At 36.0% G+C, this 15,009-nt stretch overlaps 1 protein-coding gene across 1 annotated transcript in view; it reads left to right on the forward strand.

Moving 5' to 3' along the window:
* The first annotated feature begins 4,825 nt into the window (after window positions 1-4,825).
* The window catches only part of BEND6 (BEN domain containing 6), a 32,692-nt gene continuing 22,508 nt past the window's right edge, over window positions 4,826-15,009 (forward strand). The window contains exons 1-3 of the mRNA XM_080807262.1: window positions 4,826-5,045; window positions 8,572-8,607; window positions 10,659-10,836. Of these exons, the coding sequence (XP_080663388.1) occupies window positions 4,926-5,045; window positions 8,572-8,607; window positions 10,659-10,836 (334 nt within the window). The 5' untranslated portion in view covers window positions 4,826-4,925. The remainder of the gene's footprint in view (window positions 5,046-8,571; window positions 8,608-10,658; window positions 10,837-15,009) is intronic.

The raw sequence follows: 15,009 nt of genomic DNA on the forward strand, positions 1-15,009 counted from the left end.
ATGTGTTATAGCTGATGGTGGTAAAAATGTGTGCGGAGGAAGAAAGGGTTTAGTCAGACAAATTTACAAAACTTGTGAAAATAAAAGGTGTTTAAAGCCTACTGTTGTTCATGTTGATATTTATCAGCAGGTACATTGCAGAAAACATTTGAACTTATTACATATTTTTAAATAGTTTTATTGAATTATTATGCACATACCATGCAATTCACCCATTTAAAGAGTACAATTCAATATTCCTTTTGTATTTTCACAGAGTTGTGCAACCATCACCACAATCCAATTTTTTTTAAAGATTTTATTTATTTATTTGATAGAAACACAACGAGAGAGGGAACACAAGCAGGGGGAGTGGGAGAGGGAGAAGCAGGCTTCCTGCTGAGCAGGGAGCCCCATTCTGGGCTCCATCCCAGAACCCTGGGTTCATGACCTGAGCTGAAGGCAGCCACTTAACGATTGAGCCACCCAGGCACCCCCACCACAGTCCAATTTTTAAGAAACATCTTTGTTCTTTCTAAATTAAAGGACATTCTTATATGTATTAGCAATCTACCTCCTCCCCACACCCACCCCCAAAATCTTTTACCTCTAAGAACCCACCAATCTAGTTTCTGTGTCTATAAATTATCTGTCTTTATTCTTGATATTTCATATAAGTGGAATCATATAATGTGTGATCTTTTGTGACTGGTGTCTTTCACTTAGCATGTTTCCAAGGCTCATATGTGTTATAACATGTATCAGAACTTTATTTCTCATTGCTGAATAATATTTCACTCTAAGGATGCTACATTTTATTTATTCTTCATGAGCTGATAGATATTTGGGTTTTTCTACTTTTTAGCTACTATGAATAATATAGCTATGCACATTTGCATACAAGTTTTTGCATGGATATATGTTTTCATTTCTCTTGGGTATATGCTTAGGAGTAGAATTGATGTGTTCCAGGATGATTTAATGTTTAATTTTTTGGGAAACTGCCAGACTGTTTTTCAAAATCCCCATACCATTTTACAATCCCACCAGCAATGTATAAGTGTTCCAATGTCCCCGCATCTTTACCAACATTTGTTATTTTCTGTCTTTTTTTTTAATTATAGACATCTTGGTGGGTATGAAGTAACATCTCATCATACTTTTTATGAACATTTCTATAATGATTAATGACATCTTGTCATGTGATTATTGGCTATCTGTGTATCTTCTTTGAAATAATGTCTCTTTAAATCCTTTGCCCATTTAAAAAACTGGGTTGTCTTTTATTATTGCATTGTAAGAGTTCTTTATATATACTCTATACAAGCCTCTTATGAGATCTGTTTTCAAATGTTTTCTTCCGTAGTGTGGGTTACCTTTTTTACTTTCTTGATGGTCTCATTTGTGAACACTTTCATTGTCATATTTATAAAATCATTGTCTAACCTAAGATTATAAAATTTACTCCTATGTTTGCTTCTAAGAGTTTATAGTTTTAGTTCTTACATTTGGGTCTCTGATCTAAATGTAAATTTTGAAATAATTTGGGCATATAGTATGAAGAAGGATTTGCTCTTTTGCATATGAATATTCAGTTGTTCCAGCACCATTTGCTGCAAAGACTTTTCTTTCCTCACTTACTTGTCTTTGCAACCTTGTAAAAAATCAATTGATCATAAATGTAAAGGTTAATTTCTGGACTCTCAATTCTATTCTAATGATTTAGATGTCTATCTTTATGCCAGTACCACACGGTTTTGCTTACTGTAGCTTTGTACTAAAATTTAAAATTGGGAAATGTGAGTATTAAAAATTCCTTCTTTTTTTCAAGATTGTTTTGGCCATTGTTGATGTCTTGCATTTCCATATAAATTTTAAGATCACCTTTCAATTTCTGAAAATATCATTATCATCACTGAACCAATAGTGCCACTGGTGAACTTCCTTCTTGTGGACTTGACCATCATAAATTCCATGAATTTTTTCAGAAATAGAGGTTGAGTATTCTGACTTGCCCTGCTATCCAGCATTTCCATAACTTAGCGGTGGTGAAGTTTCACTGCAAATGTGTAAGTTCAGGGCCAAGACTGAAATTTTTGGGAACTGCCCTCAACCACTCCTATGGAATGCTGAGTAGCTTTTGGAACACAGAATGGCTAATGGAAATTAGCTTTTGTAAGACTTGATAATGTTTCTTAATGAATTCATTAACAATCTACAAGACAAAACAAGTACTTATATGCAAAAATTACACTGAGGTAAAGTCATTTCAATAACCTTAACTTGTCACTCATAAGTAATGTCTCAGGCTGCTTTATACTTTTCCCCTCATGCCAAAAGTTATAACAAGAATTGAGATGTTAAAAAAAAAAAAAAAAAAAGAATTGAGATGTTCATCTCCACTCAAATTTGCACTATATGTATTTTTCCAGTTCAAACTACAGTTCTAGTATTGTGTTTCAGACTTCAGTGTAAGTACAAAGAAAATTTATCTATTTCAAAATACATTTAAGGGGCACCTTGATGGCTCAGTCGGTTAAGCATCCCACTCTTGGTTTCAGCTCAGGTCATGATCTCATGGGTCATGAGGTTGAGCCCATCATCCTCCTGCACTCTATACTCAGTGGGGAGTCTGTTTGAAGATTTTCTCCCTCTGCCCCCCAACTCCCTCTCTCTCTTTCTCTATCTAAAATAAATAAATAAGTCTTAAAAAAATACATTTAACTGTGCAATGAGGAACTTCTTCCTAACCTTTAATTGGAAATAATTAATTGCTGCAATGGAATAGTACACTAAAAAGGTAAATACCAAATGAATTTAATAGAATTCTGTAAAAGTCTACTGAAGGATGAATATCCTCAGTTAAAATTATTAACTTATATTGGGAGGTATGAACTTCCTTGGTGATGATTGTGTAATATTGTTAATGTACTAAAAAACCAGTGAACATATACTTAAAATTATTAAAATGGTGAATTTTATGTTTTGTGAATTTTAACTCAGTTAAGAAAACCATAAACTCATGGATTAATATCTGTATAAGGCAATGCCTGTTGGTGTAAAAGACATTTCCAAATACGGAATGCATAAAATCTCATTGCAGGTCAGCATTAACAAATGAATACTTGGGAAATATATTCTGATGGTGGAGAAAACTTTGAACTCCAATTAAACAAGATTTTAAAAATTCTATTCTCATGAACAGAACTGTCTTACAAAAAGTTATATTCAATTATTAATAGTATATTTGCAATTTTATAAATAAAATTTTGTGAAAACTTACTTTCGTTTTTGCTATATAAGAATTACATAATATCCTCAATTTTGCCTCTTGACCTACAAAGCCTAAAATGTTTACTATGTGACCCTTTATAGAAAAATGTTTGTTGACCTTGCTCTGGGTAGATGAATTAATGATATTTGCTAAGAGTGGAGTTTTTATTTATAGAATGCTTTTAATTATATATCCTTGATTTAGGATTGTTTATGGCAAACATACCCAGAACCTCTGGGTTTATAACTTCCTTGAAAAGGTCATGTAAGCTCTACAACTCTGAGGTATAAATGGAGATATAAAATGGAGATGTGTTACAACTTAAATACTCCCCACTATGTGAGGTGACCCTCAAACATCATTTAGAGGCCTCACTTATTCTAGACCACAGAGTACCTATGTGATCTGAGAAGGAAGGACCTACAAAACCAGCAGGATGCCCTAGACCTCTCTCTACTTGGCCTGTGCCTCTCAATTGCTTATCATTAAAATTATTAATAAAGCTTGATGCTAGGTAAAATCCCTTATGTTTGTGAGTCAGATATGATTCACAATTCAGTTCAATTCCATGTGTGAGCTCAAATATTATTCATATATGTGAAAACCCAAAGTAAGCTTTCAGAGTCACAACAAACAATTTTGGCAAGACAATACCAAATTATTTCATGCTTGGAGTAAAGAATGGTGAATTTCTCTTAAAGTAGGTAAAAGTGCCATATTTTCTAGAAGAATTATTTGGTATACTTTGGTAAGGAGCTATGTTACCTTCTGCTCAACAGTCTAGATACTTCTTAAAGTCCTTTTAAGTTCAGACCCCTTTCTGTATTTAAAGTTTTATTATTTATAATTAAATATATTTTCATGGAAACAAACCAATATATGTGAGTAATAAGGATGTTAAGACCAAATGTACCATATCATCTGTGCATAGCAAAAATTAAATTTGATCACTTCAACCTTACCTAATAATTATTATCTACTTTTCAGGTTTTGAAAAATTATTATCCCTTAAAATTTTTTATGAACTGTATCTTTGCCTTTGAGATATATTTTTCTTCCATTCATTATGGTAAACTCTTAAATTTACACCAAGAAAAGTCTTCCACCTCAAAACTATAGAGTTTTCAGAAAAAAGCAAAACAAACTTCTAAGCAATTCTTATTGATCCCCCTTGGAATATTTTGATCATAATGAGATCTACTAGTATTAATGCCTTTTATAACTTTGATTCTTTGAAATACTGTCTGCATAAATTTATAATGTTTCTATGCTGGTTTTTGGACTGCTTATAACTGACTGACAAGAAAAAAACTTGTAAAGATGAAAGTTTTTTTCACACTATTTCATTTTATAAGTGACAATTCACTGCATATCAGTCACATCCTAGAAACAAGACATCCTCATGATGATGATGAAATTAGAAGATTTTGAATCAAATGAAATGTGCAAAATTTGTCAGCAGGAGAAAGATAGGAAACATTTAGTAAAAGTATTTTACTTGAGTGGCTACTGTCATTATGAATCATTTAGTTGTATATACATTATGTATCCTTTTTCATTTTTGTTTCTAAGGAAAAACATTAATTTTGGGACTACGTCAAGAATAGTATCATCTACATGGGCATTCCCTTTTCCTACGATTTCAGAAAATCTTTGAGAACTACTTGAGAAAATGCAGAAGATCTTGCAAACAGATGACATTACCAATACCCAAGCTCTTAGAAAAGGAAAGAGGAAAAGGACAGAGACAATGGACTCAGAGAATGCAAATAGTGACATGGATAAAGGACAGGTTGGTGTTCTGTTACCTCATTATAACTTTATTATCTAGCTCCAGCATAATTCCATAGTGCTTTTCATGATTTTTTACTTCAGTATTTTCTCTTCTTCTATTAACTCATTGTTCCCTTTAATTCTTTGTTCAACCAAGGGAATAAAATTTCATGTTCTCTTTGTAATGTTGAACAAGTTGAGTTAGAAACATACTCAAAAGACATTGTACCTGCTTCTATTTAAGTATGGCCAATTATGCCATTGTTCAAACTTTCACTCATATTCTGGGAAATGAAAGAGAGCAAACTGTCAGAAACTATTTTTCCTCTCAAAAAGTACTGAAGAAATTGAAATATCTACCTCTTCTTTAAGATTTACTGTTTCTCTTCTTTTTTAACTCCAGTTTGTGGCCCATGTTCATCACTGGTTTGGTGTGGGCTCCTTTCTTGTTTTTATTTATTTATTCCTTTTTAAGCTGAATTCCCCACTCCCCTTGTCCTCTTATACTTTGGACAACCCAATAACGTGTGTATCCTGCTTCATTTTATTTGTGTGTCTTTGCAGTACATATATTTGTGTATGTCTTTGTAATACATGTAGTTTGTTATGTGCACGTATTCTTATTTAATTTTTAAAATACATACTATACATTCTCATAGTTTAAAATATTTTTTAATCTTCTGGGGATGGCGTTTAGAGGAATTCAGGATGGTCTGGCATTTGACACACTATTATAAGGTACTCTAAAATACAGTCCCTAGCAAAACTAGGCAGTCCCAAAACTATGGTAATGGAACTGTTTACCTTTATACCAAGAAGATTGGGAAACTGGCAAAATTTGTGGTGGAGTGTTCTCAGTCCATCTTTAAGGAGTTTATGCTATGAGACTTAAAGTTCTTACGAGGATCTAGTGGTACCTGGGTGGCTCAGTTGGCTAAACTTCTGACTCTTGATTTCAGCTTAGGTCATGATCTCAGAGTCCTGAGATTAAGCCCGAGTCGGGCTCCTCCTTTAGTGAGGAGACTTCCTGAGATTCTTTCTCTCCATCTCCCCCCACCCTCCAACATGAGAGCACATGCTTTCTCTCTCAAATAAATAAATAAATCTTTAAAGTTCTTACGAGGTTTTTTAAAATTAAAAAACATGTCAGCAGGGCCCATGGTGGTTCCACGTGTGCTAAATGTGTGCCTGACAGGATTAAGTGCACTTTCTTTATTAAGCAGAAAATGATTGTGAAAGTGTTGAAGGCACAAGAACTGTCAGAAAGCTAAATTAAAGAAATAAAAATAAAGCTTTTCTGAATTTAAAAAATCAGAAGGTATGTATTTTAATATATATAAATATATATTTTAAGGTAAATGGTGAAAATTCTCATTCACATCTCGTCTCCCATCCACCCTGTTCCCCCCTCCCACCTACACACTATAGGTAACCACTTTTATTGCTTTCTTGTTTATCCTTCCAGTGTTTCTTTGTTCAAATAAAACAAATTTAAGAATAGATATTTTTGTCCCCTCTTTTGCACAAAAAAGTAACTTATCAGATATGCTGCTTTGTACTTTGCTTTTTTACTTAATATTTTTTTAAGATCTATCACTAGTGTATAAAGAACTTTCTCCTTTTTACAACTCCATATTATTCCACTGTGTCTATGTACCAGTCTTTATTTAGCCAGTGTCCTATGATGGATATGGCTTGTTTCCACCTTTTCCTTCTTATTAATCACACTGCATTGTACAACTTTATGGATAGATCATTTAGTACATCATTTAGTAGTACATTGGTATCATGATATATACCTCAATCTGTTTCTGATTTTTCCATCAGCACTGTTTTTAACACCTACTTACATTGCTATTATACATCTGATCCATTTTGTCTAACTACTGCATGGCACCAGATTTTACTATGGCAGCTCCACAATGTTGAGGATCTCTATCTTGCTGGTTCAACCTTACTCAACATGCAACCCCTATCTCTGGGTCTAAACTGACTACTCAGGGGGAATCTGGTGGCTCAGTCGATTAAGCATCTGCCTTCAGCTCAGGTCATGATCCCAAAGTCCTGGGTTCAAGTCTCGCATCAGGCTCCCTCTTGTAAGGAGTCTGCTTCTCCCTCTCCCTCTATTCCTCTCCCTTGTTCATGTTCTCTCTCTCTCTCTCTCTCTCAAATAAATAAGTAAAATCTTTTTTTAAGTCCTTTTATATTCAAAGTAATTATTTGTAGATATGTATTTATTGTCATTTTGTTATTTGTTTTGTGGTTATTTCTACAGGTTTTCTCTGATCCTTTCTTCTCTTGCTCTCTTTCATGGTTTTTGGCCTGATACACTTGGATTCCTTTCTCTTTATTCTTTACATATCTTCCTGGTTTTTGACTTGTGGTTACCATTAGGTTTGCATAAAATAGTTTCTGCATAGAACAATCTATATTAGGTTGATGATTGCTTAATTTTGAAACCATTCTTTATACTTCTTCCCACATTTTAGGTATATACTGCCATATTCTACAACTTTTCACTTTATGAATAACTTTTTCTTGTTTTTACAAAAGTACTTACTTTTATTGCTTTTATATTTTTTTACTTTTCATACTCTCATTTGTGGTCTTTCCTTTCCATTCAAAGAGTCTCCTTTAATATTTCTTGTAGGACTGCATTAGTGGTGATGAGTTACTTTATTTTTTGTTTTTCTGAAAAACTCTTTATCTCTCCTTCTATTCTGTGTAATAGCCTTGGTGGATACTCTTGGCTGCAGATTTTTCCCTGTCAGCACTTTGAATATGTCATGCCACTCCCTCCTGGCCCACAAAGTTTCCGCTGAAAAATCCACTGACAACCTAATGGAGTTGCCCTTGTATGTAACTATCTTTTATTCTCTTGTTGCTTTGAAATATTTTTCTTTATCATTACTTTTTGCCATTTTAATTACTACGTGTCTTGGTGTGGACCTCCTTGGGTTGAATTAGGGGAGGGGGGCTCTCTCTGTGCCTCTTTCCCCTGGATACCAATTTCCTTCCCCAGATTAGGGAAGTTTTAAGCTATTATTTCTTCTTATAAATATTCTGCCCCTTTTTCTCTCTCTTTTTCTTCTGAGATCCTTATAATGAGAATGTTATTATGCTTGATGGAGTCACTGATTTCACTAAGATTATTCTCAATTTGCATAATTTTCTTTCCTCTCCTTTGCTCAGCTTGGTTACTTTCCATTACTCTATCTTCCATGTCATTAATTAATTCTTCTGCTTCATCTAGTCTGCTATTTATTCGATCACGTATACTTTTTAAAAGATTTTTTATTTGAGAGAGAGGGAGAAAGAACACATGAGCAGGGGGAGGGACAGAAGGAGATGGAAAAACAGACTCCCTGCTGAACAGGAAGTCCAACGTGGGGCTTGATCCCAGGACCGTGGCATTATGACCTGAGCCAAAGGCAGACACTTAACCAACTGAGCCACCCAGGTGCCCCAACCATCAAGTATATTTTGAATTTCATTTATTATGTTCTTTATCTCTGATTGGTTCTTTTTTTATCTCTGTGTTAAAGGTCTCATTGATGTCCTCCACTCTGTTCTCAAGTCCAGTGAGTATCTTTATGATCATTACTTTAAAATATCTATCAGACATATTACTTATATCTGTTTTGCTTAGATCTCTTGCTATGATTAGGTCCTGTTCTTTCATTTGGGAGATATTCATCTGTCTCTTCATTTTATCTAACTCTCTGTGTCTATTTCTCTGTGTTAGGAAAGTCAGCTACTTCTCTTGCTTTTAACAATAACAGCCTTAAGAAGAAGAGATCCTGTAGTGCCCTGCTGTGCAGTGTTCCCTGTTCCCCAGGGCCTAGCATTTCAGGGAGTATCTCTTATGTGTGTTGCTTGTGCTCTGCTGTTAAGTCTTGGCCTCTTCTTCCTTCAGTGCAGTTGTCTGAAGAGGCTTTCTGCCAGCATGGGTCAGGCCCACTGCCATCTTCTATGAGGTTCTGGCATTGTGTGGACTCACTGTCCTCACACTAAACTATTTCTGTTTCACCAGTTTCCCCAGCACTTACCTGTCTCCTGACCAGGACAGAGAGACAATTTGGATTCTCTAGCTGCTTTTCAAGAACTCTGGAGAGTCTGGCTGTTTTCTCTTATCCAGCTATCTAGATACTAATTTAGACCATTTCTAATTTATGACCCAAAGGGGTACCATGTTATCCTGGTGTTAATGATGGACATGGGGACTCTTTAGGGAGTTGTTTTGTTGTTTGTTTTTTTTTTAAGATTTTACTTATTTATTTGTCGAAGAGAGAGAAAGAGAGCAAGCACCAGCAGGGGGAGCATCAGGCAAAGGGAGAAGCAGGCTCCCTACTGAGCAAGGAGCCCAATGTGGTACTTGATCCCAGGACCCTGGGATCATGACCTGAGCTGAAGGCAGACACTTAACCAACTGAGCCACCCAGGTGTCCCTCTTTACAGAGTTTTTAATAAACTGAGGAGCAGGAGCCAACCCTGTTATTCTAGGATTGCTCCTCATTTATCTGGATATTTCTATCATATACCCTTATTCTTGTAACCCATCTCCCCTCCCCCCAAACAGTGGGGTCAGGAAGAGCAAAGACACTTGAATCTGATTTCCTGCCATCCCAACTCCTTTTTTTCCAGGTTCTCCTGGCACTAGAATGTCTCTTCCCTTCCTATGCAACAGAAACATTATGTCATACCTTTATCTCTTCTACTCTAAAGTTTATTTATACTCCAGGGCCGACTGAGTGGTTCAGTCAGTTAAGCGTCTGCCTTTCGCTTGGGTCATGATCTCCAGGTCCTGGAATCAAGTCCCAGATTGGGATCCCTGCTCAGCAGGGAGTCTGCTTCTCCTTCTCCCTTTGTCCCTCCCCCCCACACTGGAGCTCCCTCTCTCTCAAATGAATAAATAAAATATTTTTAAGTAAATAAATAAAATAAAAATAAAAAAACCTTTATACTCCAGCCTTTTGGCTCTTTTTAAATTCCACTCTATACTCCAATTTTCCATATAGATAGAAAGATAGATAGATACACAAGATTAGTAATTTGAGTAAATCCTTTCCTGTATCAATACAGCCTGGGTTTTGCAACCCAAGTGCATACGTTTTCAGACTATTGTCTTACCTTTGACCTTAAAAATTACTTCTAAAACTAAAAGGAAAGTAGGAAGGCTTTGTTCTAAGTGAATCGTCTCTTTCTTTTCTCTGATGCAATAAGCCCCCAAATTTCTCAGTCTCAACAGAGAGGCTGTGAGTGAAAAGTTAGGGGAGAAATGGAGGGTGGAGATGAGTTACAAAGATCTGAATAGCTGTCTGATTGATTCTTCTCTGTTATACTATTTTTCTACTTTATATTCTTCACTGAAGTTAGACAGAAACCTGATTTCTGCTATGTGACAGATGTGTGCATGAAACTTTGATGTCTTCCCTTTTCTGAGCTCCCCTGCAGGGGGGAAGACAAAGCTGAGGCTAGTTCACTAGGTAGGACAACTCTTCATCTGGAGCAAGAAATGCCTGGGAGATGAGGGGTTTGTAGGTCTGATTAAGTCCCTTCAGCATATAGAACATGGGATAAACCATTAAAGTCACTTTGAACCTTCTTTTGTTGTACCTGCTTTGTATTTTAGAGAGACCCATATTCAGGAAATGCTTTTCTGCCTGGTGAGAGCTCCAGTGAAGATGAAGAGCCTTTAGCAGAACTGTCAAAGGAGGAATTGTGCATGAAAATAAAAAGTCTGAAACAAAAACTAACAAACACCCGGAAAGAAAACAGCCGACTTCGACAGTCTTTGGTCATGCTTCAAGGTAAACTTTGATAAAATTGATATTTTTAGATAAAAGGAAAAATATATGATGAATGAAAATTATTGCAAATCAGCTGTCAAGAGTGAAAAACCAAATCAGTGCCTTAGAGAAAAAAAAAATCAAAAATCACATTTTAAGAAAATCTATGATTATATAATTTAACACAGAAGCACTCATCTTTAAGCCCTTAGTTTATGGCTTAGGGAATTTTAGATTATTCCTACAAAATATCAAATGTTGTATTCATTTAATAACATTCAGTGGCTATTCATTGAGCATTTAATAGGGGTTACTCACTGTGGTAGGCCCCAGAGAGAAAAGATTAGTAAGACAGAACAAATAAGTTATCGTGTTCATAATGTGCTTATCTTATTCCCCTCTGCTAGGGAAAGTGCTAGAAAATGGGACCTATTATGATACATTATAGAACCACTGGAAATAAAGATCCTGTACATTGAAGTATAGTTTTGGAGTTGGGAAAAGTAGTCTGGGAAAATAGTCACATTCCACTGAAGACTAATAAAGGAGAAATATCAATTTATGCAAATTTAAAACCACTTGGTATAATGTCTTTTTTAGGATCCTATATTGTATTTAAGTGTTTATTTTTCAAAAATTATGTTTTCCGTTTGCAGTTAAGCATCATGCACTATTTTGCGCTGCTGAATATTTGGCAATCATGTCTTGTGTTGGGCAGCATTCTGTTGTAAAACAGTAAATACACAGACCATTTTGAAAATAAATCCCTCTGGCTGCTATGTACAAATGAGTACAAATAACACAAAGAAAGATATCAGGGAAGGGCCACTCTCCAACAGTATTGCAGTCATCCAGACTAACATGATGGCAGCCTAGCCCAGGGCAATGGTTATGGAAGTAAAGAGGACAGTTCCACATAATTATGGAGGCAGAAATGATAGGAGACAGATAGAACACGGTGATGAGCTAGACTTTCATTTTGTGGTAATGACTCATATGCTTTCCTAAGAATATTTATTACAGTGAAGACTTCATAGTTTTAAGTAGAAGCAGTTACGGCTAAAATATATTAATTCCAACACCAAATCATTATCTATTTTTTTCTACTTTAAATATTGAATTTTTGTAACCAATGTTTTGCTTTTTTTTTTTTCCTGGTGAGATTTTTGTGATTTCAAACAACAGATTATTCTCATTTTCATATAATCTGTTCCAGGACTTAGAGTAAGATGAAAAGCTAGTTTATAAAGTTAGCATAAATTGCTGGTTAAAAGTATGGATTTTTGAGTTACAGGCCTTGGTTTGAATCCCAACTCTGCTTACTGGCTATACAACTGGTGCCATGTCACTTTACTGGACCCCCAGCCCCAGCTTCAATCCTCTCATCTACAAAATGGGAGAGGGGGGCGGGGATAACCTATCATGTCCTTGCTGCTGTGATGATTAGAAGAGATCACGAAGAAATGCTTCACCCAAAGCACATGACAGGTGTTCAATAATGGTATTTATTATTGTTACAATCTCTGCTTTTATCAACACCAGAACCTGATACATAGAAGCCCCAAAAGAAAATTATTATACCAATTTTTGTTATACATTTAGATGAGAAAATTCTAAGTGTGAGTAGCAAATGAGTTTCAATAGTATGTGAAAAGAATCACTATGACAAGCTTCTTCTCCCTCCCACACTCCCAGTTGCCATTTCATTTTTTCTCTCTGCCAACTTCTCACATCTCCTCCCATATCCTCGCTCTCGGTTGATAACTTTGCTTCTGACTTCATTGAGAAATTGGAGGATATGAAATAGACTGTCATCTCCCTGCACCCATGCTTTATTTTTTTGTATTTTTGTTTTTTAAGTAAGCTCTATGCCAAACTTGGGGCTTGAACTCACTACCTCAAGATGAAGAACTGCATGCTCTACCAACTGAACCAGCCAAGTGCCCTATCCCTGCACCTATGCCTTATGCTTCACTCTCTCCTGTCACTCATGATGACCTACCCTCTTGTCTAGCCAAAAACAGTATCTCCACCTATGCATCAGATGCCATCCTCTTTCACCTAAGGACGTAGTTCCAGAGCTTCTCCTGGTTCTCCATCACAAGATAAAATTTTCCTTCTCTAATGAGTCATTCCCCTTAGCACCAGACTTACTATTATTTAAAAAAAAACAAATCAAAACCCCTTCCAGCTATTTGCTTCTCTACCTTCCACCCTATATCTCTCCTCCCCTTTATAGGAAAAACTCCCTAAATGATCTGATGCTACGCACTGTGTTAAATTTTTCCCCTTCTACCCTCTCTGGATCCACTTCAACTAGTTCCTTATTGTTCTGTTGTAACTTCTTTCTCTTGTTCACTAATAACTCCCACATGTAAGTTTACTGGTAACAAAGTACTACAAATTGCATAACTTAAACAACAGAACTGTGCTGTCTCCCACTTCTGGAGGCTAGGATTCCAAAATTAAGGTGTCAGTAGGATCACACTCCCGCTAAAGGCACCAGGGAAGACCTCTCTCCCAGCTTCTGGTTGTTCCTTGACTTGAGTTCATGTAATGCCAGTCTTCCTGTGGTGTTCTCCCCATATGCTTATCTCTCACCATGTCTAAACTTCCCCATTCTTATAAGGACAACAGTCATGCTGGATCAGGACCCACCTTAATGACCTCAGTTAAATTTGATTACATATATAAAGACCCTATTTCTGAATAAGTTTGCACTCTGAGGTACTAGGGATTAGGACTCCAATTTATCTTTTTGAGGGGACACAATTCAACCCATAACATTCCATATTGCTAATCTCAAAAGCCATTTTTTTTTTTTTTGAGAGAGAGAGAGAGAGCACAGAGGGAGAGTAAGAGGGAGAAACAGAGAGCTCAATGCGGGACTCGATCCCAAGACCCTGAGATAATGACCTGAGCCCAAGGCAGATGCTTAGCCAACTGAGCCCCCCGGGTGCTCCTCAAAAGCCATTTCTTTAAAAAAAAACATATATATATATATAATATATATATACACACACATATATATTATATATATATATAAATATAATATATATTTATTTATTTATTTTCAGCATAACAGAATTCATTGCTTTTACACCACACCCAGTGCTCCATGCAATACGTGCCCTCCTTAATATCCACCACCTGGTTCCCCCAACCTCCCACCCTAAAAGCCATTTCTTGATGATCATCTAATTGCCCTGTGACCAGCATTTGAGACATTTGGCTATCTCTCCTTCTCTGGAAGTTTCCTCATTTAGCTTTTAGGACACCACATTTACCAGTTTTCCTCTTACAGTGCTGATCTTTCTGTCTAAGTCCATATGGCTGATTTATTTTATCATCTTATTCTCTAAATATTTGATGATGCCCCAAGCTCAGACCTTGAACTTCTTTTCTTTCTATGTACACTCACTTCATAGGTGATCATATCTAACTACATGATGTTAAAATCCATCAGTAAGCTATGATTCTCCAGCCTGGACTTCACCCTTTAACCCAAACTCATTGTCCAACTGTGTACATGACATAACTGACAGATATCTCAGACTAACATGCCCAAACCACACTCCTGACCTGTTTTGGTCTTTCTTTCTCATCTTGGTTAATGCTAACTTCATTTTTCCAATATCTCAAATGAAAAACCAATTTCTATATTTCTTTTACATCATACATTCAGTCCATTGACAAATCTTACTGACTTTACTTTGAAAACATTTTTTGGATACAATCCTTTTTACCAACCCTACTACTGTCACTCTAGTCCAAGCCACCATTATCTCACACATAGATAATTATGGTGGATTCCTAGCTGGTGTCACTATTTTTGATCTTGCTTTTCTCTAGTCTATTCTCAGCACAGTTGCAAGAATAATCCTGTTAAACAAAATCAGTTCATGTCACTTCTCTCTTCAGAACCTTTAAGTATATTTCCTCCTCACTCAGGGGAAAACAGAAATCATTTTTATGATCTTTAGTCCTTATGCATTCTGGCTATTTCCCTTCTACTTACCTCTCTTGGTCTTATTTTCTACTACTTTCCCCTCCTTCTCTGTGATCCAACCACACTGAACCACTTGTGTTTTCTTTGACGACATCAGACATGTTCTTACTTTAGTGTCTTTGTACTGGTCATTTCCTCAAGCTGGAATGTTCTTCCCCCAGATGTCCACTTACTCACTTCAAGAC

Source organism: Martes martes (genome assembly GCF_963455335.1).
Source record: "Martes martes genome assembly, chromosome: 6".
NCBI lineage: Eukaryota > Metazoa > Chordata > Mammalia > Carnivora > Mustelidae > Martes > Martes martes.